Raw genomic sequence first — 25,961 nt, 5'->3', positions numbered from 1 at the left:
CCTTCTATACTAAAATAATGTGGTATTTTACATATAAAAAACAAGCTATCTTTTGTGGCATTGAAGTCTGATCTCAGCACTTCTGTCTGAGGACTGTTGAGCGGGTTCACCGATTGCCCCTGGCCTCGGCCTTGTGCACCCTGACACGCGGCCGGCTCTTCCGTGTGTGAGTCTCCCTGTGGCCCTCTTCCGTGCTCTTCCCTGGTCGTCTCAGCTGGAATCCCAGGGGCATTACTTACTTGCTGGCACAGTTACTAAGGATCGGATGTTTAATGTTTACCAGCGTCCCTGCCCGTTCCGAGGACATGGTGGTGCCCAGCACAGACGAGGTCTCCGGCTTATCGTGTGATAGTATGTAGTATTTTGGAATGCGTTTTTATAGTGAGCACAACTTAAGTTTCAGCAGCTGCCTCTTCCCTGCCCCGCCCCCCGCTGTCCCTCCCAAGATTTATTTTATTTTATTTGAAAGGCAGAGTTAGAGAGTTAGAGAGAGAGAGAGAGAGAGAGAGAGAGAGAGAGAGAGAGAAACCTTCCATCTGCTGGCTTGGAATAGCCCCGCGCCCCCCAGTGGCTGCAGTCACTGGAACTGGGCCAGTCAAAAACCAGGAGCCAGGAGCTTGTAGGTCTGCTAAGTAGGTACAGGAGTACAAGGCTCTGCTTGCCCAGGCCATCAGGAGGGAACTGGGTCAGAAATGGAGCTTCTGGGACTCGAACTGGTTCCTGTATGAGATGCTGGCGCTGCAGGCAGAAGCTTAGCGTGCTGTGCCACAGAGCTCGCCCCTGCGGCTTGCTTTGTTAGGTAGACTGTTGAAAGAAGAAACTACGTGCTAATCCTCTGTGCTCAGTTCTGTGGGGTCAGAGAATTTTCAACAAGCTATTATCATCACTAGTGACCTAGTCTCTCTCTTTTTCTTTTCTTTTCTTTTTTTTACTGTTACAATTATGTTATTTTTAAAGTATTACTGGTATTACAAATATCAGAGCACACTGGAGTGCATTTTAGAAAATCAGCTTGTACTTCTCAAGATCAAAATGTCATAAAGTTACATTATAATGTGATTTATTTGAAACTTATTTTCTCCTACAAGTTTGTTTTTTTCCTTTTCCCCAGGTCTCATTGAGTTTGAAGAGTGTGACCCTGCAAGTGCGGTTGAAGGTGAGAGGACTAGTTGTTTACCTGTGAATGTGTGGCAGCTTGCTCCTATCCTGTGTTCACTGAGCAGAGAAGGGCGACAGAGCGCCCGTGGCCTGAGGGCCTGGAAATGCTAATAAGGATGGAACAGTGGGTTTATTTACATCATCACTAAACTGTAGATTTGTTTCAAAGAAGATTTTTTTTCAAGATTATTTATTTGAAAATCAGTTACAGAGAGAGAGATCTGGAGAAGAGATCCACAGACTTCCTCCCCAAGGTGGCAGAGATCGGGCCGGGCCAGGCCACATCTGTACCCAGGAGTTTCATCCGGGTCTCCCACAGTCGGGTCATCCTTTGCCATTGACAGGGAGCTGGATTGAAGTGAAGCAGCTGGGATATGAACCATCACTGTTACGGGATGCCAGTGCCACAGGCGGCAGCTTGACTGGCTTTGCCACAGCGCTGGCCCTCCTAAAGGAATATTATTAGCAAGGCAGGATATATTAAAAGGCTGAATGTAATCTGCTCTTGCTTGATTTCAAATATACACTGAATTTGTTTCTCCACTGACATCTAGATTTTTTTTTTAAAGATTTATTATTATTATTGGAAAGCCGGACATACAGAGAGGAGGAGAGACAGAGAGGAAGATCTTCCATCCGATGATTCACTCCCCAAGTGACCGCAACAGCCGATGCTGCGCCAATCCGAAGCCGGGAACCTGGAACCTCTTCCGGGTCTTCCACATGGGTGCAGGGTCCCAAAGCTCTGGGCCATCCTCGACTGCTTTCCCAGGCCACAAGCAGGGAGCTGGATGGGAAGTGGAGCTGCCGGGATTAGAACCGGCGCCCATATGGGATCCCGGGGCGTTCAAGGCGAGGACTTTAGCCACTAGGCCACGCCGCCGGGCCCGACATCTAGATTTGAACCTTGAAATGCCTTAAGAAATTATTGATCAGCACACATTGGTGCACAGTGCATTTCTACCTCGCGTGTTAGTAGGTTACACAGAATGTTAACGTGGCCATTATTCACAGTGAGCGGCGGTTTGGCTTGGAGGGAGAGGTCACGGCCAGAACTGACTCATCTGGAGCTAGGTGCTGTTTACTGAAGGAAGCCGAGAAACCCTTCAGTGCAGCCCACCTCCCAGTTCTGCCTACGCCCCCACCCTTCCGGAACCTCCCAGAGCTTCCCCTGTGAAGGGCCGCGTGGTCCTTCTGTCCACGTACCAGCCGCTGGCCATCTGCTGTGGGCAATATAGTTTGTGAATCTCATCTCATTTCCTTTCTGTTGTGTACAGAGGTCTTTCCCAAAAGTTTGTCTTATATATCTCACTTTGGGCTCTACTAGAGATCATTTCAAAGCAGTTTTTAATTTTTTGCGGTCCTTACTTAACAGTCTGGAGGAGGTATTATGCGCTGTAGTATGTGGCTTCATTATTACAGCGGTCGGTACCCTGGGACCCAGGCTTCCTAGCTAGCTGTTTGAGAATAAGAATTGTTTAATTTCACTGAACTTTGGCTTTATTACAGAATAAACATAATAAGTGTTTTTTTTTTTTTTGAGGGAAAAAAAGTAGATTTTTGAAATAACATGCTTTACAAATATGTGGTCTAGGGGCCTGACGCGGTAGCCTAGTGGCTAAAGTCCATGCCTTGCACACTCGCTGGAATCCCATATGGGCACTGGTTCATATCCCGGCAGCTCCACTTCCCATCCAGCTCCCTGCTTGTGACTGGGGAAAGCAGTCTAGGATTGCCCAAAGCCTTGGGACCCTGCATTCACATGGGAGAGCTGGAACAGGCTCCAGGCTCCTGGTCATTGCAACCACTTGGGGAGTGAACCAGTGGGGGGAAGATCTTTCTGTCTCTCCTTCCCTCTGTAAATCTGACTTTCCAATGAAAATGAACAAATCTTTAAAAAAAAAGTGTGGTCTAGGACATTGAACTTTACATGATAGCAAGTGGGTTACGGCATCCAGATTATTGCAACTAATAGTTTGGTTCAGTGGTGAAGGTTCCTGTGGCTCGTATTGGGCTGCCTGGGTTTCCATCTCTGTTCTCCGCCAGCCCTGCTGGCTTCCTGCTGCCGGCCACTCAGAGGCAGCAAGATGGCCAGCACCTGTGAGTGAGACCAGCTTGGAGGGCCAGGCTCCTGCCTTGGGCCCGGCCCGGCCCTGCCCTGCTGTTGCAAGCATTTGCGAAATGAACCAGTGGATGGAACATTCTCTGTCTCTCTCTCTCCCGCTTTCTTTCTTTCTCTCTCTCTCTCTTGCCCTCCCGCCTCCTTCTCTGCGTTTCAAAACAAAACAGCCTGATAAAAGAAATCCTTATTTTCTTATCCTGTGGTCTCTTCTTGCTCACTTCTCAAGAAGTAAGCAGCTAAGCTTTTTTCCTTATTTTTCTTCCGAACTTGTGAGGTAGAGACTGCTAAGCAAGAAGCAGAGCCTGCTGCTGTCCACGGGATCTCGCCCGCACCTGCAGCAGCCACAGCTGGGCTGGGATGGAAATGAACTTGCAGTCTCCTTCCTGCCTGGGTGGCAGCTGTATGAGCTGCTGCCTCGCAGGGCCCATCTGCATTGTTGGGAAGCTGGGCATAGGAGCTGGAGCTGGGAATGGCACCTCAGCATCTGATGCGCTAACGTTCTTCTTTGCTTCCAGCAGTTTAGACTTAAGTGCTGAATTCTGTAAACAATTAACAGCAAGATTGGCCTTTAAAATAAGTAGTCATATAACAGGTTGGAGAACTGTTGTATACAGGAAAACAAAGATGATTTTTTTGTACCTCAGTTATGGTGGAATCCACTTGCGTGGATTATGTTAGAAATGACATGTATGCAAGAATGTCATGTTAGAGACTTTCCATGTTACTCTTTTAATGGGTGTGTATTATCAACTTTTTCTTTTAGACACATTTATATTTTGTTACCCTCTAGACAGGGAACATGATTTAGCCAACATTTGTAGTAAAAACCAATATGATAAGTAATATATTTTCTTTGATGTTTTAAGATACCTCCAAAAACTTACTTAGCCTGAGGTGACTTTGAGGGACTCAGAAGAAGAAAAGAGAATTCCATTAATCAAATGAAATCTATCAGTGAATATTATACTGTGTTAACCTGAGAGAATTCTGAACAGACTTTGACTCTGATATAAATAATGAGGTTTAATGAGTAACAACTTATTTCCTTAATTTCAATTTACTGTGAACAGTTATAAGCAAGTTATGTGTCAGAATACAAGATGCACTTGTAAATTTAATGTATTTGTCATAATAGTTGTGTTTCTGTAACAATACTCATTTATCTTAAAGGTATAAAACCAAGGAAAAGAAAGACTTTTGCTTTGCCAGGAATAATTAAGAAGGAAAAGGATGCGGAGTCTGTGTAAGTATGTAGATGTTGTCATCTATTGTAAATGCAGTAAATGTCTAAGGCACAAAATACTCAGCTTCTTAAAGATACACATCTGCCAGCTCTTCTCATTTTAAATCAAAGTATTAGCTTTAAGACCTAGATGGAAGCTTTACTGTGTTGAAATTGAAACTTTTAAAAACACTCTTATCTTTATAAAATGATGCATTTCTTTTTTTTTTAAAGAAAGCAGAGAAAACCTAAAAAGAGAACCTGTGGTTGAGATGATGAAAATCTTTCTAGATAATTCTATCAATTAAGTGATATATGCATGCATAAATGGAGAACATTAAATACGGAGACAATACCCTTATGTTTTACCATTTATAAGTAGATCCTCAGTTGTAGATGGAGCATTTGGTTTCGCTGTAAATCCGGTTTAAGAGGCAGTATGCAAATATGCAGTTAGTGTATGAGAAGTTGAATGGAACTGGTGTTGTGGTGTTAGCAAGTAGAGCCATTACCTGTGGTATCCGCATCTCACTTGGGTGCCGGTTCGTGTCCCAGCTGCTCTGCTTTTGATCCAGCTCCCTGCCAGTTGCCGCGGAAAAGTGGTGGAGGATGACCCAAGTGCTTGAGTCCCTGCACCTGCAGGCGAGACTGGAGTAAAGTTGCCTGTCCTGGCTTCAGATTGGCCAGTTGGTGGTCAGTATGGCCACGTGAGAGTGAAACAGAGGATGGCCAGTCTCTCTGCCTTTCAAGTAAATCAGAGGGAGAGAGAAACTGAGTTAGTGTTGTCAGCTAAACAAAGTTTTGTACGTTGTGTACACATTTAGAATCACTTGATAGACTAAAATAAATATGCCTCTTCCAGCCACACCCCAGACTAATTAAACTAATTCTCTGAGTGTGAAGCCAGGGTAGTGTCTGTTCCGTTGTGTTTTTGTGGCCCATGTGTTCCTGCTGCAAACCTAATGTTGAAATAATGGAGCTATGATTAATTAAAGACAAACTAGAGGGCCCACTGTGATGGCTCAGTTGGCTAATCTTCCTCTTGCACGTGCTGGGATCCCATGTGGGCACTGGTCTGTGTCCCAGCTGCTTCACTTCCCATCCAGCTTCCTGCTTGTGGCCTGGGAAAGCAGCAGGGGACAGCCCAAAGCCTTGAGACCTTGCACCTGCATGGGAGACCTGGAGGAACCTCCTGGCTCCTGGCTTCAGATCAGAGCTCAACTGTGGCCATCGTGGCCACTTGGGGATTGTCCCAGCAGACAGAAGATCTTTCTCTCCTCCTCTGTGTATCTGCCTTTCTGATAAAAATAAATGTATCTTTTTTTAAAAATAGACAAATTAGAATTAAGAGGATTTTTTATAATCTGTTTGTGACTGGATAGATTCTAATCAGAAATCTTGAGCATTTGGTGATTTGATACTAAACGATGAAAATTATTTCAAAATCGCCACTTCTTGGAATTATCAGTGGAAGCCTCATAATGCTGTGACGGGCACTCTTGCTTTCAGCGTAAGAGAGGAACGTGTACTCTGAGTGTTTGTGCCGTGTGGTGAGGTCTCAGCTATCTGACTTTCTGTTCCCTCCATTCTAAAGGTCTGTCCCTTCCCTTTGTCCTAAGTGTTGTTTGGTTACTGAATAGGACCAGATGTAAAATGACTTAGATGTTGGTTACCATCTCTTCCGCATACCTGGTCTTGAGCGTTTATGAAAGGCATGGCCAAGAAATGGAACCAAAGATATTGGAAATACATATTGAAGGCTAAATTATTGCTTTGCCCTATAAGCACTTTTTCAAAATGTATCCAGTTCATCTGTTAGTAAATAATTATGGCTTAAAATTTAAAATTTTTAAAGATTTTTATTTTTATTGGGAAGGCAGAGTTGCAGGGTGAGGAGAGATAGAGACATCTTCCATCTGTTGGTTCGGTCTCCCATGGCTTTACTTGCAGCTCTCCTGGCAGCCACTTCAAAGGCAAACGCACGGGAGAGCTCTGCCTGGGACGCCAGTGGGAAACTCTGGGAAAGGTAACGTTCTTTATGTTTGACTTCTGTTTTTAACAGAAGGAAGGATCGTTTTGACAGCGTGGTTTAACTGTCTAGAAGGATTTTATTACAATTGTGCCTTTGCTGAAACTTTTCCACAGCACATGCATGGAATTTTCTCATCTACCAATAAGGAAACTGGATTTCAAAATTCATTATTTGAAGTGTCTTTTAAGTTAATGTAAAGACACATGCTATTTGCATTTATCCTGTTTCAATTTCATTAAAGAATAGAGAAGTAGTCGCCCTCCTTTTTCATTTTTGCAGCTTATTTCAGCGTATCTTTCTTTAATAAAAGAGTATGCTTTGTAGATTTTTCTGGATTTTGTATTTAGTATTTGGATAGATTCTTGTCTCTGTAAGATTTTGCTGTTGCATGCATTGACTCCCTCAAGCCAAAGATTGGAATTCAGCCTGTACTCTAAGTTTGGTTTACAGACTGTTTTAGGAGAGTACACCAACTTCTTGTGCTATTTCTTATTGACGAGATTTAACTAGGAAACTAGTGGAAGTCTAAGTGAGCTAGAAGTATCTCTAAGCTTCACAGTGTCATGTTTGATTCTGACTTGTTGGTCGAAATGCCGCCTCTCCCAGCGTGTATTTGTTCCATCTAGGACAAAGAAAGCGGCAATGTGTACGAATATTAAGATTAAACTCTGCAGGGGCTTGGTAGATGTGTCATAAAGTTCCCTGGTGGCTTCCTCCACGTGAAGATCCTGGCTCGGAGGTGGAGGAGAGTCCCCTTCGCTGCTGGCTCCTGTTGGCTCTGTCCCCTAGGTTTTCTGCACTGCCCCTGGCTGTCCTCTAACCCTGTGTGACGCAAGCCGCACTCCAACATGAATGTGTGTCCACTTTCTCACCTTTTATAGCAGTCATTGCTTCATGCACATTATACAAGTTAAAAGTCTTTTTTATTTTTCTGAAGATTTACTTATTTATAATTTGAAAGGCAAATTTACAGAGGAGGAGGAGATGGAGAGAGTTTTTTTTTTTTTTTTTTTTTAAATCCATTGGTTCACTCCTCAAATGGCTGCAGTGACTGGAGCTGAGCCTATCCAAAATCAGGAGCTATGTCTCCCATGTCCATTCAGGGGTCCAAGGACCTGAGCCATATGCAGGGAGCTGGGTTGTCAGTGGAACAGCCAGGACTCAAACCGGTGCCCAAATGGAATGCTGGTGTTGCAGGTGAAGGCTTAGCCCGCTGTACTGCCGTGCCTGCATAGAGATCTGAACTTTGTATGAAACGGATCTGGAGTAGAGGTGAAATATACACATGCCCAACAACATCATGACCACAGTGTCCTGAATTTTAAATATTTGTATCTTTTATGTTTTAGGCTTAAAATAATATTTGTTACTTTATTTTATTATTATTTTTAAAAAAGATTTATTTATTTGAAAACACAGAGTTACGGAGACAAGGAGCAGTAGACCAAAACCTTCCATTCACTGGTGGGACTCAGTTACTCCAATGGAAAGTCTATTCACTTAACGTTATTTGGAGGAATTTAGTTTTACCTGGGTGGGGCTGCAGGCTGCTGGCTCGGCGTGGCCTGGTCCTAGCTGGTCATGTGGGGAGTAATCCAGCACATGCAAGATATTTTTCTCTGTCCCCCTTGCCCGTGAGTCATATTCTGTCTTTTCAATGAAAAAAAAATTCTTGGAAAAGAAAGTGCAGTGTTAAATTTTTTTATTTTAAAAAGTTTGTTTAGTAAGACATATGTGTTTAGCCACTAGTTTTAGACTACTTGCCATTTAATATAGACTTTTTTAAAAGCCAAGCCTTTGAAAACCTAATACTGACAATTTTCCTGATATGTGGAGATGAATATATTCACAGAAAAGAAGCACATTTGAAAATAGCTTCTAGAATACTTTAAGCTATCCATCTCGGCAAGTCGTATAGATACAGGAATGTCTTATTTCAAATTTTAAAAGAATGCTATGCATTTTAATCTTAGTGATTTGATTTCTCTAAATATATATGTAGAACTTACATAAAAGAAACATTTAATTACCAAGGCAGATATTTTAAAAAATAGTACATTAGCAGGTTGTTCCAGCAGTTGAATATTTCTCATATTTTGTTTGTTTTAATAGGGAGTGTCCTGATGCAGATTCACTTGTAAGTAGATTTAATTTTGATATAAAGTTTAAATGAGCGTATTTTTATTAGGAAAATCCTAATTGTTTCTCTAGCTTTCAAAGAAAAATGCTAACTATGTTCTTGTAAATTTTTGGATTAAATTATTTTACACGTGCACCTTTGACATTGTATTATTGAATGGCTTCCTATTAAGCAGAAACCATTTCTGAGTACTTTAGAGAAACAAACGTTTTACTTTTAAAACTGGAGTGGTGCCACATCATATTGCTTTATCTTCTCAGATAAAAATATGTATGTTTATTTTTAAATATAGTGTTCCTCCTCATTTATTCTTAAAGCTCTATTTAAATACAACTTTATTTGTTCATGCATGCATGTCAGATCAGCATCTTAGAAGCAACACAAAGAGCTTGACACTTCCCTGTGCTTTTGCCTTGTGTTGAAGAAGGTTTGTTCATATGTCTTGGTAAATGTGTTTCCTTATACGTGATTGAAGAAGACCTCAAGTGGTGCTCCCTGTGTCACAGGGGGGCATAGGTTCACCAAGCAGCGTCTTGAAGGAATTTGGTAATTAGCCACTGATCACGTCGGTGAGTCTCAGAGTCACAGGGCACCTTCTTTGCTTATTACTGCTGCTTGGTTAGCTGTTGCTTCTTTTGGCCTTGAAACATTTTGTTTTGTTTTGTTTTTTTAGTTTTCTGTAAATATTTGATTATTTATATAATCAAGAAATCTGTCAGTATTTTCAGTTGCAGTGTGTTTTACACGTTTTGATAGAAACAAGTTAATTTTAAGACTTCAAAATTATTCCATAAAAATATAAGATGCTGGTGTTATTTTTTAAGCATAAGTAAATCAGTACTAAAGAAATTGAAGAGAGTGGGCACACGTATGTATGTGTACAAGGAGGCTTAGAGCCTTATTCTCTTGTGGGGCTCAGTAGTAACGCTGTGTGAGATTCATCCATGTTCTTTTTTTTGGTAGAGTTTATTTAAAAGTTGAGGAACTCACAGGTGCATGTGAGGCCCTGAAACACTGTGAGCTTTCACATGAAAAGGGTCTGAAATGATTGTGTTTTATGTTACTTATAAAAATCTAGTGTCTTTATTTTGTATTTCAGCGTTGAAGTGTAAAGCTAATTTTATGTAAATTAACAAGTAGACTTTTTTTTTTTTTAAAGATTTATTTTATTTTCATTACAAAGTCAGATATACTGAGAGGAGAGACAGAGAGGAAGCAGAGCTGCCGGGACTAGAACCAGCGGCCATATGGGATCAAGGCAAGGACCCCAGCCACTAGGCCACGCTGCCGAGCCCAACAAGTAGACTTTTAATGCACTCTGGGGTAAAATCATCATGAGGATTTGAGAGTTATGACATCTGCTCTAGCTTTTGCCTGTTTGATACCCTTGGTTAACCAGTTAAAGAAAAGTTCACCTGATGTTTGGCAGTTCCACTAGTACTCATCATGCATTTCATTTTTGAATTAATTTTTATAGCATTTATTCCATGATGACAGCCATGTATAAAACTCAATTTTCTGGGTAGCTAATTGCTCCTTTTCTATATGATTAATACTATCCAGTTTTGAAGTTAGCCAGTATTTATCTGGAATTAGGAAAGGACTTTTATAAGGAAACAATGAATTGTAATGCCATATAAGAAATGATTCGTAAATTTGACCAAAGAAGTAAAAGATTTAAGATAATTGGAAATAATACACTGTAAAGCAGCTTAACTCGCCAAAGTGGCAGAACGTATTTAAATGTTGTGGCATAGGATTGATTATTTTCACATAAAGTGTTTATATAAGTGAGTACAAGAGATAAGTGAGTATAGTGGGAAAAGGCATAATATAAAACCAGGCAGTTTCATCCACAGAAATCCAGGTAGTGAGTAACCACAGTAAGCGCTGTTCAAGGCTGATGAATAAAGTTATCAGTTCAGGCGCATTGGCAGAAGTTTTGATACACTCATATTGTTGGTAAGAATTTAAATTGGTAGCATCTGTCTTATGATAATTTGGCATTTTCATGTCAATCTTGCATTCTTCCTGCCAAGATTTTACTATTATGGCTGTATTCGCAATATTTGATACTTATTCATATTTGTGAACACACACACATGCGTGTGCAAACACGATCAAAATTTATGCATTTATAGAAGGTAAAGGAGAAATAAATGTTTATTTCAGCATTGTTGGTATTAACAGAAAACTGGAAACACAAAACGCCCACCAAATAAGTATTGAACTTCCCCTTGTTGGAGTGATGGTCAGATGTTATAAAGAATGAGACTGGTCTGTGTGTGCTCATTTGGAAAGAGCTTACTAAATAAAAGCCTTGTAATATCTTTTAAGTGCTTACCATTTAAAAAGTAAAAGTAAGTATGCATTTTTGTTTTAAGAGTGAGTTACAAGTGTAGTTAGGAAGAAGATTGCAGTGGTGATTGGCAGGGAAAGGCGGCAGTATTTGTCCTTTGCTTTTATTGATGATCTATAGCTATTTATTTATGGTCTGTTCATTGTAATAATTACTTTAAAAGACATCAGTAGGCTATTTTGGTGGGGATATTGTTGGTTTCCTGTTCATTTTTTTTTAATATAATCTTTAAGAATTCTAAGGCTTGAGTTTTTGACAGTTGACCAAGAAAATGTGAATTCTTTCTCATTTTGAGTTTGGCCATTGTACCATAGCAGAGACTATACCTTTAACTGTTGACTTGATCCGGTATACTTTTCCTTCCTTCCTTCCTCTCTCCCTCTGTCTGTCTCTCTGTCTCTCTCTCTGAGGATTTATGTGTTTATTTAGTTACTTGAAGTACTCATGGGCACAGAAAGAGGGAGGGAGATCGTCTGTCTGTATTTCTGAAATGGCTATAGCAGCCAGGCCTGGGCCAGGCTGGTGCTCCATCCAGGACTGCTCTGTGGGCGAAAACTACATTGGAAGGGGCGTTTCAGTTTCAGCACTCCAATGTGGGGTGCTGCCATCGTAAGCCACAGTGCTGCCCGGCAACAACCCCCTCCCCGTAATTTTCCCTATACAACCACCCGTAATATCAGCGAATGGAGTTGCCTGTTCTGCTGCATGTATTTGACCTAATACTTTGCTGCAGCAGTGTGGGCCCAGTGTGGAGACCTGAATGGAGTGATTGAAGAGGTCTACAGGGATATAGGCGGATAACCTACTGTGGTACTAGGTATGTCTGTCCTGGCGTTAATATCTTGTGAATTTCAGTATAGTACCACAACTAGGATGTTGATCCTAATTCAGCCAAAACACAGTGTTTCCAAGACCACTCAAATCCCTCATGTTGTCTGCCCTTCCATAGCCATTTCTCTTCCTTTCTCACCTCCTCCTTAACCTCAGGAAACTAACACCTTCTCCATTTCTCTAATTTGTTTCCTCAAAGCATGTTGTATGAACAGAATCCATATAGTAGACCCCCCTTTGAGTTTCACTTTTCACTCAGCATAATTCCCTACAGGTTGATATAGCTTGTTTTGATATGAACAGTTCATTTTCTGTATTGCTGAGTAATATTTTGTATTGCAGAGGTAATAAAGTTTGTTCAGTCATTCACCTATGATAAGATATTTATGGTTCCAGTTTCTGACCATTGAAACGAAGCTACTATGGACAATTACTGGCATGTTTTTAGTGCAGACATAGTATCCCTCTCTGATCCTGGAAATATTTCTTTTGAAATCTATTTAATATTAAGTCAGCCACCTTGCTTTTTTTTTTTTTCCACATTGCCTTTGGCTTTCAAAAATGTTTATTGTTGGGGCTGCCACAGTATCGTTCGTGTCCTGGCTGCTGCACTTCCCATCCAGCTCTCTGTTTATGGCCTGGGAAAGCAGCAGAGGATGGCCCAAGTCCTCGGGACTCTGAACCCAGATGGGAGACCCAGAAAGTAGCTCCTGGCTCCCAACTTCCGATAATTCAGCTTTGGCTATTTCAGCCATTTGGGAGTGAACCAGCTCTTAGAAGACATTCTCTGTATCTATCCTTCTGTCTCTGTGAACTCTGCCCTCCAAATTAAACAAAAAAAGAATAAAGAAACAGCACATGATGAATGTTAGCATGGCATAATGTTTCCATCTTTTTTCTTTCAATCTACCAATGTCAGTGTATGAAGAAAATATATTGCAGTCATTATATGGTTGGACCTTGTTTTTTAAAATCTGTGCTCCCAATCTCTGCTTTTAAATACACACACACACATTTATATATATAACATATGTACTTAAGATTTATTTTTATTTGAAAGGATGGTTTACTGAGAGAGGAGAGACGGAGAGAGAGCTTCTGTCGCTGGCTCACTCCTCAAATGACTGCCACGCAGGAGCTGGTGTGGTCTGAAGCCAGGAGCCAGCAACTTCTCATGTCCCATATGGGTGCAAGGACCCAAATACTTGGGCCATCTTTTGCTGCTTTTCCAGGCACATTAGCTGAGCACTGGGTCAGAACTGGTACAGCTTGGACTTGAACTGAAGCCCCCATAGGATGTCAGCACTGTAGGTGGAGGCTTAACTTACTGTACCATGGCACTGGCCCCTTTAATTTATATATTTGAACAGTTTGTTTATTGATCTCAGGGTTCAAATTTGCCTTTTTAACTTCTGTTTTCTGTTTATTCCCCTGTTTCTTTTGTTTTTCTTGTTCTTATCTTTTTTCGGATTATTTACACCTTTTTTAAAATTTCATTTTTATTTATAGTTTTCAAGTGAGTCAGTCCTATTTCTAGGGCTTTTAATAACTCTGAGAGTACTTAGCAGGATATTACTTGTTAAGCATCATTTACTTCAACTGATTGCTAACAGAAAACTTGATGTTCACCTTGATGGTTTCTGGCCTTGATTCTGAAGGTCCTTCCTGATCAGAAGCTAATTAGCTCTAAACACGTAATTTTCTCAAAGCATTGTTAATTTGGTTAACTTTGTTGAAATTGGGTAAATTGTTTAGTTCCTCAGGAGTAGTTAAGGCAGTCTTGTAATCTTTACTGACTGTATGTTGGAGCTGTTATTACATTAGTTCTTTTTTTTCCCCCATAGAATATTCCTGATGTGGATGAAGAAGGCTATAGTATTAAACCAGAAGCAAATCAAAATGATATCCTTTCGTCATTTGGATGTACTTATGAATCAAGTCAGCAAACACCAAAATAGTGTATCACTTAAAGCTTCTTCGGGTTATAATCATAACATTGCTCCTTTTTCTGTATTTGGCATGTTTTAGTATTCCGTTAAAGTCTATCTTATTTTTAAAGATTTTACCCTTCTTTATAAATGTGTGGAAAGCTGCTTATGGCTTAAGGTAATTCAAGAGCTGAATTCTTTAACGGAAACCCACATACCAAAGAGAACCATTTCTACTCGTCGAGTGATTCTGACTCAGAAGATGAAGAACCAAAGAAGTACCGGATAGAGATCAAGCCTGTGCATGCTGGCAACTCGCACCACACGATGGCCTCCCTGGACGAGCTGAAGGTGTCCATCGGGAACATAGCACTGTCCCCTGCGGTGTCTGTAAGTAGGAGCCTGAGCCCGCTGACCCCTGTGCCTTGGTGGCTCTCAACAGCCTGCCTGCATCTAGGTCATTTCAGGAACAGTAACTTGCTAAGAAGTAGTTTAGCCTGTTGAATGAGAAAGTATGTAGTTGGTGCTTTCTGTACCAAGTTGAACTTAATGTAATTTTGCTTCCTTTTGAAAGTGGTTTATATGAATGTGCAAATATAGAAATGCCATCATTTTTGTTGGTTGATACTTTATAATATACAGTGCTGTGTATCTCAGAGAATTTTATAATCTGTGTTCATCTTTTTCTCATGTAACACACACACACACACACACACACACACCCAACCACCGGTTCTTGCTAAGTAAGATCATGACGGTTTTACATTTTCTGTTTTGTGCTCTTCTATTTATTTTAAAAACCATGAACATGTATGAATTTTATACTTAGGAAAGTGAAAAAGAAATCTTGATGGTTAAAATTAGATTGTAAAAGATATCTTCATAGCAGCTTTATTGCTCAGTTTGTTATTTTAAAAAAGTGCCTTCCCTCCTGATAGTACCTGTGCTTCAAGATGTATTTGTGGCATAATTCAGAAGCAGACAGATTTTAAGAGCAGGGAAATATGCATATTATATTTGGAACACAAATTGACATTGAATATCATATCTTTTTTTCCCTTACATGTACTACCAGAGACACAGTCCAGTAAGTTCAAGATTTTGGTTTCTTTTTGTCTATTAAAAAAAATTCATTGTATTGTTTGAACTTTGATTTTCAGAATATCTCTGTTAAATTTCTTAGGTTACCAAGTTAAGTATCTTAGTTAGATATTAGCATTCTAGTATTTAGACATGTTTAAATTGGGTGTTAAAAATACATGCTTTTTTTGCTATTAAAAACGGCAAAATTTTTTTCTGTGCATCTTTATGTACGTGCATAATTTATAGCTGAGCAGATATACTAAAACCAGTTTAAAATTAGGTTCTTGTCATTGGCATTTTACCAAATATGTCATTACCAAATGAAATTATTTCTTGATACTTCATTTTTATATTTCTGTTTTAGGTCCAGATGAATCGGAATTCGTCTAGTAAGTCTGCCATTTGAGTCTGTTCCATTAGAACTTCTCTGACAGTTGCGAATTTTGTTGCCCAAAGAAATAAATGATTTCTCCTCACTAGCCTGAACTGTTAACCAGGAGGGCCCTTGTTTTCAAGAGAAAACTAAAACTCTAAGAGGCTTGTCTTAAATTCTGATTCATGGCTACAGCAGTGTTCAAAAATGAGCAGAGCTCTATGGTGGCTTCTGCCTCGGGTGCTGGGCTGTTGAACTGGCCTGCTCTCCCCTGAGTCACAGGCGTGTTGATGGGATGAGAAGCTGCTCGACCTCTCTTTAAGTCAGCACAGTGACGATGACTGTTATATGGTTTTGAATACGTTAACTTAATTATACTGAAAGTTTTTTAGGGAGTTAGCATCTTCTTAGATTCAAATGTTTAGCATTACATGGTTTTGGGAAAGAGTTGAGTTAGCCACTGGAAAGAAAGCGATGGAATTTGTGAGCAGCATGCTCAACAATAACTATTATCAGTTCCAGTGAAAATTCTAGTATGGTTAGAAAGATCGATTCATCATACTCAAGAGTAAGCATTTTTATTTTTTTAGAAATATATATTTATTTATTTCATAGAGTTACATAGAAAAAAAGAGATCTTCTGTCCCACTGGTTCTCCATGTAGGAATCCGGTGTTGCCAATAGTGGCTTTGCTTGCTTTGCTACAATACCAGCCCTGGGGTTTTTTTTTGCTTTTTGTTTGTTTGTTTAAAATGATTGAAAATGCAGATCAGATTTACAGAGAAAAAGAGACTCAGACAGAAAGAACTTGCATTCATTGGTTCACTCCCCAAGCGGCCACAACGGCAGGAGCTGAGCCAGGAACTTCTTTCAGGTCTCCCATATGAGTGCAGGGTCCCAAGGCTTTGGACCATTCTCGATTGCTTTCCCAGGACACAGGCAGGGAACAGAAAGGGATGTGGAGCAGCTGGGGCATGAACGGCACCCATATGGGATCCTAACACTTGACAAAGTAAGGATTTAGCAATTGAACCATCATGCCAGACCCGCAGGAGTTCTACCTTTAGAAAAAGAATGTTTGCCAGGCATTGTTGCGTGGTGGTTAAAGTGCACATTAGAATACCTCCGTCTCCTGTCAGATGGTTGGGGTCCAGTCCTCCTTCCACTTTCAATCCAGCTTCCTGCCGACAGCCTGAGAGACAAGCAGGTGATGATCTGCTGTGTATGTGGGAGCCCCAGCTGGAGTTCCTGGCTCCTGACTGCAGTCTGGCCCTGCCCTGCCTGGCTCACAGGTTGATTCTGCCTCCTGTCACTCTGCCATTCTGCCATGTAAATAAATAAAAATGAATCATCCAACCTTAAAAAAAAAAAAAAAACTTAGAAAACAAGAAATGTTGGTCAGTTGATGATTGGGTTGAAGGAAAGTGAGGAGCTACAGAGATGAGGACATACTAACTGCAAGAAGACAGAGCAGCACAGTAAGTATCCTGAGGCAGAACACACCTGAACTGAGCAAAACAGGAGAGTGAACGATGGGCATTGTGGGAAGCGTGGAGGAGACTGATGCTTGCCCCTTGTGCCCCACTTGTGGACTTTGCAGTTGCCAGCTATTGCTTGCAGGGAGAAATGCTTATACATGAACACATTCTGTATTCCTGATGCCATTCCCCCATTAACTAGTTGTTTATGAACTGAGTCACACAGAAATACAGAAGGTAGCAGGACACATTCCCATATAAAGAGACTCTTGCTCTGGGTTGATATAAGAATTGTGATTTGGAGAGGCTGACGTTGTGGCACAGCGTTGTTGAATGGGTTGGAGTCCTAGCTGCCCCACTTCCTATCTCGTCTGCTGCTAATGGCGTAGGATAGCAGCAGAAGATGGCCCAAGTGCGTGGGCCCCTGCCACCCACACGGGAGACCTGGAATAAGTCTGTGTCTCCTGGCTCCTGGCTTCTGGCTTCAGGCTGGTGAAGCCCCAGCCTTTGTGACCGTTTTGGGAGTGAACTAGTGGATGGAAAATCTTTTTCTTTCTTTCGTCTCTCCTTCACTATAATTCTTTCAGACAAATATTTATTCAAAATAGAACTTCAAGAACAAATAACTAATTTTGGCCAATGTAATAATCACTAATAATATTCTTACAACTTGAAAAATTCTTTCATAATTAATCAGTTAAATTTGTATTAAAATTTATGTATTTAAACATTTCTTGTTTAGTCTTTCCAAAGTTGTAGCTCAATTTTTTCTCTCCTAAACAGCAATTTTATTTTGAAGAATACTGAGGTTTCATTAACTCAAGGATTTTCTTTGCCAAAAAAGTTAGAAAAAAAATCAAGACTTCGCAGAATGGTGTGAAATATAATATATGTGATAGAAAACATGTGAGAAGCTTATTTATCTTCGTAACTACTTATACTTACCAGCTCTAAAATTTAAGCATTGCTCAGCATCATTGGGATATTGTATGTAGTTTCTTTTCACTATAGTGTGTTAATTTTTAGCTCATGAATTTCATAATATTTTAATGTTTTTATTAGGTGAGGAATTAACGAAATCTAAGCCATCTCTTCCCAATGAGTAAGTTCCATGTTTAATTTTTTAAATGAGTATTTTTTTAGAACAGTTGTAGATTCATATTAAAAATTAGTGAAAAGCACAGCGGTTTCCAGTTGCCTTGAATAGGCCCATGTTCTATCAGAATCCCTCCTATGGTAGTCCATTTGTTTCAGTCCGTGAACCGACAGCAGAATCACTTAGTCTGCAGCTGCCATGAGGGTCCCCTGGCCACTGTGGCTTCAGTGGGTTTGGGCAGACAAATGGTGACCTGGGCCTGCAGGTTGGCTCCGCCTCCGCACCTGTTAATTCCTTCCTCTCACCACATATATATTTTAAGTGTATATTTTTTTAGTTTTATTACTCCTGCCTTTTCAAGTTCAGTACAATATTGTTAATAGTACTGGTTTATGAACTCTGAAATGCCCATTTATGAGTTTTTAGATGCTTTAAATTCTCACTTGATACTAGATCCTTTTATGTCAATTTTAAAAATTATTCAGTTGTAATTGGCTGTAGTGTCCCCACTGCTTCTAATGTGGGATCCTAAATTGATAAACAGCTGTGTTTCAAACAGCCTCATGAGAATTCTCTCATTCCTGCCTCAAGGTTTGACTGTGATCATGTAAAACAGACAGTGTACTTCCTCAGGTTCAAAGTTATATACTAGATTGAAAAGAGAGGACTCAAAGGCCAGTTCTTTCCAAAGAGTTTGAAATGTTGAGATTGTTGTATGGGTCCATTTTCAGTTCTGTATCAGTAAGACTATTTTCAGGAGGTGTTTGCATGTGAGATGGGTAACTTAAAAGATTTGATTCTTTTTGAGGCCTTAGTTGGGCACAGTGGGAGTAGTGTTTGTTGAACTGATCGTCTTAGGCTTTGTTTTTAGGCATTACTGATGCGGTTGTAACGCTGTGCCTTGTTGCCCGCAGTGCAGTGTGCTTCTGAGTGAATGTTGATAGCTGCACGCTTACTTAGATAAGAGCAACCTTTTCGTCAGAGTGGGCTTGCTATTTATAGTTCTTAGAATATATTTGAAGATAATGGCAATTAATACATTAAATTATTTAAACTGTTCTTCTGTACTTAAAAATGGGCTTTTAAGCTCTTCTGTGCATTTTTGAAAGTAAGTTATGGGCTTGCACTTTGCTTAGATTTTCTACCCAAGGCTGGGTGCTTGTGCGTAAGCAGACCTCTGACTGTCTTCGAACCAGGTGTGCAACAGCCCCTTGCACAGCTCCTTCTGAGCCTCTGGCTTACCCTCATCGTGAAGCTGAAATCGTTCCTGTTTCGGCAGCCGCTCGGGTGTAGAGTGTGACCATTACAGTCCATGAGAATTCGCCCGCCCTCTGCTCCCAGCCTCACTCGGAGTCACACAGGGTTCTGCGAGTGGCGGTTGGCACACGGTGGTTTAGTACTCAGATTTCTTTACATAAAGCGTTGGCTGAGCACCTGTTTTTCAGTCATATATTTTGAGATACTTGAACTCTTTCTGTGAAATAAAATAAAGTGACTACATTTTATACTAACAAAGTGTGCTCTTGTTAAAATCCTTGTTTTTTGAATCTCATGGTAGGAAAGGGACCAATGATTTACTTGCTTGGGACCCCCTGTTTGGACCTTCTCTCGACCCATCTTCAGTTTCACTGACTTCATCATCATCAGGTAAACCTACATGTGTATCCGTGTTTTAACTAAGGAGTTAAAACATATGGCAGGCTTAAATACCTGATCAGCTAATCAATAAAAACCATGGGTTTTAAGAATCAACATTTATTTCTAGGTATTTTCCATTATTACTCAAATAATAACAATTCTCATAGTTCATATACATTGATATGAATTAATATATCCAGTTTATTTACATTCAGGTTGCATCTGAATTTTCGGTATTTTGGACACCCATGGAAATCAATTTTGTGCAATATTTTTAACAATAATATAGACTCAGTAGAAGTTTGTGGGATATGCCCATTGATGCTCCACTTGCCACACCACTTTCCAGAAGGGCTTTAACACTTCCCAAGCAGTTTATGAAAGGACTTGATAAATATTTCTCAGTTGTTTTATCAAGAATATGCTGTTTCTCTTCAGTATATAAACTTGCCATTAGCCAGAAATGGGGAGGTAAATATAAAAAATACATGTTTAATAAAACTCTTGGTTGTTCGAATAGGAAAATAAACTCACTTGAGTCTTGTCACCCACAGTGGAGACGCTGATGGAGTTCTGGGCCCTGGCTTCAGCCTGGTACAGCCCTTGCTTTGAGGGCATTTGAACTACTGTGGGCCAGCAGACAGCGTTTTCACTAGGCGGTTGGGAGTGTGGTTGTCACACCCGCACAGCAACATGTCTGTTACCTTCTTCAGCCCTTTAGATCTGGTACTGACCGTTTCAGTCACTTTGCTCCTCTGGGAAAACAGGGTGCTGTGGCTTTATATAATAATTTGGTGGTTTGTTTTTCTTATGTATTTTTGTGTTTCTTAGGCCAGTGTTTTCCCCAGTTAATATAGTTTGGGTTAATGCTTTTGTTCTTGTGTTGAATTTTCTGTTTCATGTAACTAAAATGACTTTAAGCTGAAACAAGAGAACCATTGCCTGTGTAGATTTATTTTTGACCCTATGTTTAGGATTTAGGGAAAAAAAAATATTGTCAGCCTTAACAGAATGCAGCCTTCATTTCCTCTCATTGAAAAACTGGACCAGATTGTGGGTCTAGAAATGCCACCCGCAGATTTCCTATAACTCCAGTGCAGCTCCAGTGAGCTCCAGGGTTGCCTTGTAGAACTGCAAATACTCTGGAATGCCCTGATGTTTCAGACAGCTGGTGTGCTGACAGCTGATCCCAGGGACCACTGCAGTGCTGGTAGGGGTCCTGAGACGTGACAGAGCAGCTAGCTAAGCTGCCTTTCCTCCTTCCTTCTCCTGTTGGGCCATAGATTAATCTCTGCTTTTGTTTAGATAAATATAGTGTGTCTGCATGTGTTTCCTGTTCCACTTAGGTAATATTTGAGAACAGATACAGATGAGCCCTCATCCTCCCACCTCTCTGTACTTTGTCAGAGGTCATTTCATCTAGTGGACGTTGCTAACAGGGTACTGCATACCCCTGACACCAAAGCACAGGACAGTGCATTGGGTTGGGCTGCTGCCTGTGACACTGGATCATGCATCAGGTCCACCCGGTCAGAGCACCGTTTCAAGTCCTGACTGCTCTGCTTCTCGTCTCCCTGCTCCTGTGCCTGGGAAGGCAGCACAAGATGGCCCACACTTCTGGATGTAGTTCCTAGTTCCTGGCTGCATCAGGGCTGGCCCTCACCATTGCAGCCATTTGGGGGAGTGAGCCAGCAGATGGAACATCCATCCATCTCTTCTTCCCTATGTAACTGTTTTTCCAATAAGTAGGTCTGAAGAAAAAAAGGAAGAAACAATTATAGTAATCCCCAGAGGTCGCTAGAAGTAATGCCAAACTGATAAGGCAGATATAATACAGATTCATTGATTTATAGACCAGCCTTCCTCCAAAAGCAAATTTCTGACTATTGAAGCAACTGAATTTCACTTGTACCAGGCATGCTTTGAGTCGATCCACATGCCATGTGGACAGGTGTGTGGATCGGAGAGGAGACCTCAGATGTAAATGCTTCTGTGGTAAACTTTCTCACGTGCTTGAATCATGAATATAGCTTAGTGGAGTATCACTGATAATGAACAGAACGTTAAAGCTCAGGTTCTTTTGAGTACGGAGCGCAGCCTGAGAAAGAGCTGGTGCTCGCGGGAGGAAGCGGCAGCCTCACGAACCGTGCAGGCTCCTTGCCAGCCGGTCCTGTTGTCCTCAAGCAACTCGGACTATGCTTGCCTCTTTCAGCATGTCATATGATACAGTCGCTACCTCTCAGACACTTGTTTAAAGTTCTGTGTAACTACCCTTTGCTTCAGGACTCTTCTTGCCACCTGCCTGCCCCTTGCTTTCATGCCTTCATTTCTTTGTCCATGATTTCTCTCCTGTGTACTACGTAGACCCATTTCTGTCATTTTCATTTGTACATTCATAAATTTAGACAGCTTGCTGACCGTGTTTTTCTTCCTTTTTTTGTTTAAGAGTTTTTTCTCCTGGAAAAGCACATTTATAGAGAGGACAGGCAGAAAGATCTTCCATCCACTGGCTCACTCCCTAAGTGACTGGAGTGGCTGGAGCTGAGCCAATCCAACACCAGGAACTGGGCACCGGAAGCCAGGAGTCTCCTCTTGGCCCCTCACATGAGTGCAGGGTTCCAAGGCTCTGGGCCATGCTTTGCTGCCGTTCTAGGCCACAGCAGGGAACTGGATGGGAAGTGGGGCTTCCAGGATGGGAACTAGTACTTGTATGGGATCCCAGTGCTTGAAGGAAGGATTAGCCAAATTAGTCATTGTACTAACAGTTTTTCACTGTTGAATTATGGCCCGTATTTTAAAGTGGACCAAAGGGGTTTGAAACCCATTTTACTTTATTTAAAGTATTTAAAGATGATGTAAATATACTTCTATTCTCTACTTTTGCTTTTACTATACTGATACATTTATACTTTTTAAGGATATACGCTTGAGTTTCATTCAGTAATTTCTATAATGATTGAGTATATTTTTAATCGAGAATACTAATACCTATCATTTGCAAAGTTTGCAGAAAACTGTGAATGTGTGGCTTGTGTTATGGCACAGCAGGTAGGGCTGCTGCTGGCATCCCATGTGGGTGGTTTTGAGTCCTGGCTGCTCCTCTTGCAGTCCAGCTTCCAGCAAATATTGGTACTTCAGAAAAACAGGGGCCCCTAAAGCCACGTGGTGGATGCAGGTGGATTTCAGACTCCTGGTGCTCACTTGGTCCAGTCCTAGCTCTTGAGTCCTTTGGGACATGAGCCAACAGGTGGGAGCCCTCTCTTGTACTTCCTCTCTGTCAAATAAATAAATAAAACCACATGAATGCTAACTTGGTAGAGATTTAGAAAAAGTTTATACATTATTTAACACCCACCAAAATTAGTGATTTAGGGAAATTTCCTTAGAAGACTACTATAATATTTTTAAGCTCTTAATTATCAGAAATTATCAGAATGTGGTTGAATGTAAAGCTCAAATTGGAAAAGTTGATTCATCTAAGTGTTTTATTACATCGTTAATTGTTCTGAAGGTTCAACATCAGGCTTGATCTTGTAAAACTGCCCAACATAAGCTATCAGTATTTGGCCATGAATTATTTTGTTTTTATGGATAATTTATTAGATTACACTTTTCGTATGTGTAAATAATTAGAAAAGGAATTAACTCTGTAATGTATGTCAGCTTTGTTGAAAGACTAATTGGATTATTTTTTCAAGCTTGTTATTGGTAGTTTTGAAAAAAAAAGTTCCTGAAAAATGAGCTGGGGATCCTAATAGTTCCTTTATGATAAATGTCTTCGTGGAAGGTGCTGTGTTAATATACTGTATACTAATGAGTTTCTTCAAATTCTCTTTGTCCCCTCCAGCCAGACCCACAACTCCTCTTTCTTTTGGCACCATTGTCCCACCTCCAAGGCCTGCTTCCAGACCAAAGCTCACCTCAGGCAAACTCAGTGGGATTAATGAAATAGTATGTACTCATATGTTGTTGTTGTTTTAGCTGTAAAATTGTTTAGATTTAAGACCCAAGTAATATTTTTCTGGATTCCCTCTGTGTGGTTGAAAGGCTGAATTTTTCTAACTTTTCAAAGTATAGAAAGGTTTTCCCAACCAGTATGCTTCTTTCATCTTCCTTCATTACCTCACTGCAAGGCTTTGTTCAGGGAAAGGGAGCTTTCTCAAGAATGTTATCACGTTATGAACATACCATTTGGTACACATTTTCTCACCGAAACAAAGCAGCTTTGCAGTAATTCTGTGAGACTTAAGGGAGTGAATATGTGCACAGCAGTCATAACATTGAGTGCAGGTGATTAAATGAAATTATTGTGAATGGTATATATAGAATTTTCAATAAAATTACTTTACATAGTTATAATGTGTTTTTCACCTGAAAATATTTTAAGGATTTCTTTCTGAATCATGAATTTTTCACTAGTTTCCAAAGTGTTTGTTCTTTATTTTTTTAGTAGTAGAATATTTTGCCAGGGGCCAATGCCTTGGTGTATAAGGCTAAGTCTCTGCCTGTGTGCCAGTGTCCAGTATGGGTGCTGGTTCAGGTCTTGGCTGCTCCACTTCCAATCCAGCTCCCTGCTGATGTGTCTTGTAAAACAGCAAAAGATGACCCAAGGACTGTGGGCTTTTGCACCCATGTAGGAGGCCCAGGAAGAGCTCCACGCTTCTAGCTTCAGGAAGGCCCAGCTCCTATAGTAGTGGCCATTTGGGGAGTGAACCAGTGGATGGAGGATCTCTCTCTGAATTTGAAATTGTCACTCTATTAGACAAAATAAAAATGAGCTTATGATTGAATAGTTCCTGTCACCCCCCCCCTTTCTTCCCTTGCCTGGCTTTGAGCCTGGAGAATATTCTAGCACTTAAATGCTGTCCTACACTGTCAGAATTAAAAAACCAAAAGTTTGTATAAATGCATTTTTCATTTAACTTATTTCCATTGTTTCATTGTTACAAATAGTATCTTAAGTATTTGCTTCCTTGTAAAAGTTCATAATTAGTGTAGTAAAAAGATGCTTAAAGGTGAGATCTCTGAATTAAGCAGTGTGCTGTTGTTTTTTGCTGCTCTGTTGCCAAGCAGAGAGGTTAGGCCAACCTGAATTCTCTCCAACCATCAGAGTGCCTTTTGCTGTGCATTTCCCTGGAGGGGAAGCATGCGCACATGGGGTCTGTAACCACAGCTTCCCCACCCACCGTCAGAACCCCTCAGTGTCCTACAGCAGTGGTTTCTAGTGCCATGCCAGACCTGTGAGCACCAGCATCACCTGGGAATGTGGTGCCTACACAGTCTGCCTCCATCCCAGACAAACCAGAAATTAGGAGAAAGGCGTGGTGGCACTCGTGTGTTAATAAACACTCTGAGTGATTTTGATGTATGCTGACTCTTAAGAACCAAGCAGTTTTAAACCAGTGTTATCAAACAGAAATACAAGTAGTATGTCACCAAAAAATTTTGAGTCATCACAATAAAAAAGTGGAACTGGAGAGTGGCATTGTAGTATGGCATGTTAAGCCATTGCTTGTGATGTGTCCCGTGTAACCAGTTGGAGCTTTGCTGCTTTCCTCTGACCCAGCTCCCTGCTTAGTTTGCCTGGGGATGCCCTGGAAGATGGCCCAAGTCCTTGGAGCCGTGCCACACCTGAGTTCTGGGCACTCCTGGCTTCCGCCTGTCCCTGACCCGGCCCAGCCCTGCTAATTGTGGCCACTCTGTCTCTGTCACTCTGCCTTTCAAATTAATGAGCCTTAAAAAACAGAAAGCAGAAGCTTTCTGCTCAGTATTTTATGCTTATAGCATAACTCATTTTGGACTAACCACATTTCGTTTAGTGGCTACTGGTTAGTGGAATTCTAAAATAAGTTGTTTTAGGAAAATTATTTTCCTTTCCTTAAAAAAAAAAAACAAAAAGCCCTGCAAAATGTACTGCAGGAATTCAGCCATGTTGAAGAAATGACCCTGCGATAGTTGACTTCCAGACCTTCTCCGACTCAGAAGTTTAGTCAGCTACTGGACTGAGTGTCTGCTCATGTCGCTCTTCCGTGTTCATCTGCGCTTGTGTGCATGCACCCCTGTGTTTCTGCCTCCTTGCTGTCATTATTTTTATCTCATTTTCTGTGATATCGAGTCATCCAAAAGCTATTCCCTGGGAAAAAATCATTTCAAGTTAGTTAAATTTTGCTTTGTGCCTTAAAAATCTTAATTTTTATGGTATTTAACTAATTGTATATTCATACAAAAGTGTGTTGATTTAGCGTGTAGGTGCTTGCAGAACTTGGCTTTCCCCTTTTGTTCATGCACTTCAGGAAACTGAGGAAATGTCTCTTGTCGCTGAGTTGTGTCTGGCGCTTTCTGACCCAGGGCCCCATCTGCGCCAGGCACTGGCGCTTTCTGACCCAGGGCCCACTCTGCACCAGCCACTGGCGCTTTCTGACCCAGGGCCCCATCTGCACCAGGCACTGGCGCTTTCTGACCCAGGGCCCACTCTGCACCAGCCACTGGCGCTTTCTGACC

The 25,961-nt window shown here is 40.9% G+C and overlaps 1 protein-coding gene across 1 annotated transcript in view; it reads left to right on the top strand.

Annotated features, from left to right (window-relative positions):
• FCHO2 (FCH and mu domain containing endocytic adaptor 2) overlaps window positions 1-25,961 on the top strand; it is a 100,398-nt gene that overhangs the window by 57,704 nt on the left and 16,733 nt on the right. Inside the window, exons 9-18 of the mRNA XM_058656411.1 lie at window positions 1,112-1,156; window positions 4,451-4,523; window positions 8,647-8,671; window positions 13,709-13,769; window positions 14,010-14,182; window positions 14,868-14,879; window positions 15,240-15,264; window positions 17,789-17,828; window positions 19,381-19,469; window positions 23,308-23,411. Of these exons, the coding sequence (XP_058512394.1) occupies window positions 1,112-1,156; window positions 4,451-4,523; window positions 8,647-8,671; window positions 13,709-13,769; window positions 14,010-14,182; window positions 14,868-14,879; window positions 15,240-15,264; window positions 17,789-17,828; window positions 19,381-19,469; window positions 23,308-23,411 (647 nt within the window). The remainder of the gene's footprint in view (window positions 1-1,111; window positions 1,157-4,450; window positions 4,524-8,646; window positions 8,672-13,708; window positions 13,770-14,009; window positions 14,183-14,867; window positions 14,880-15,239; window positions 15,265-17,788; window positions 17,829-19,380; window positions 19,470-23,307; window positions 23,412-25,961) is intronic.

The sequence above is a fragment of the Ochotona princeps genome, chromosome 28, assembly GCF_030435755.1.
Source record: "Ochotona princeps isolate mOchPri1 chromosome 28, mOchPri1.hap1, whole genome shotgun sequence".
Lineage (NCBI taxonomy): Eukaryota > Metazoa > Chordata > Mammalia > Lagomorpha > Ochotonidae > Ochotona > Ochotona princeps.
This window is presented reverse-complemented; position numbering and strand designations above follow the sequence as displayed.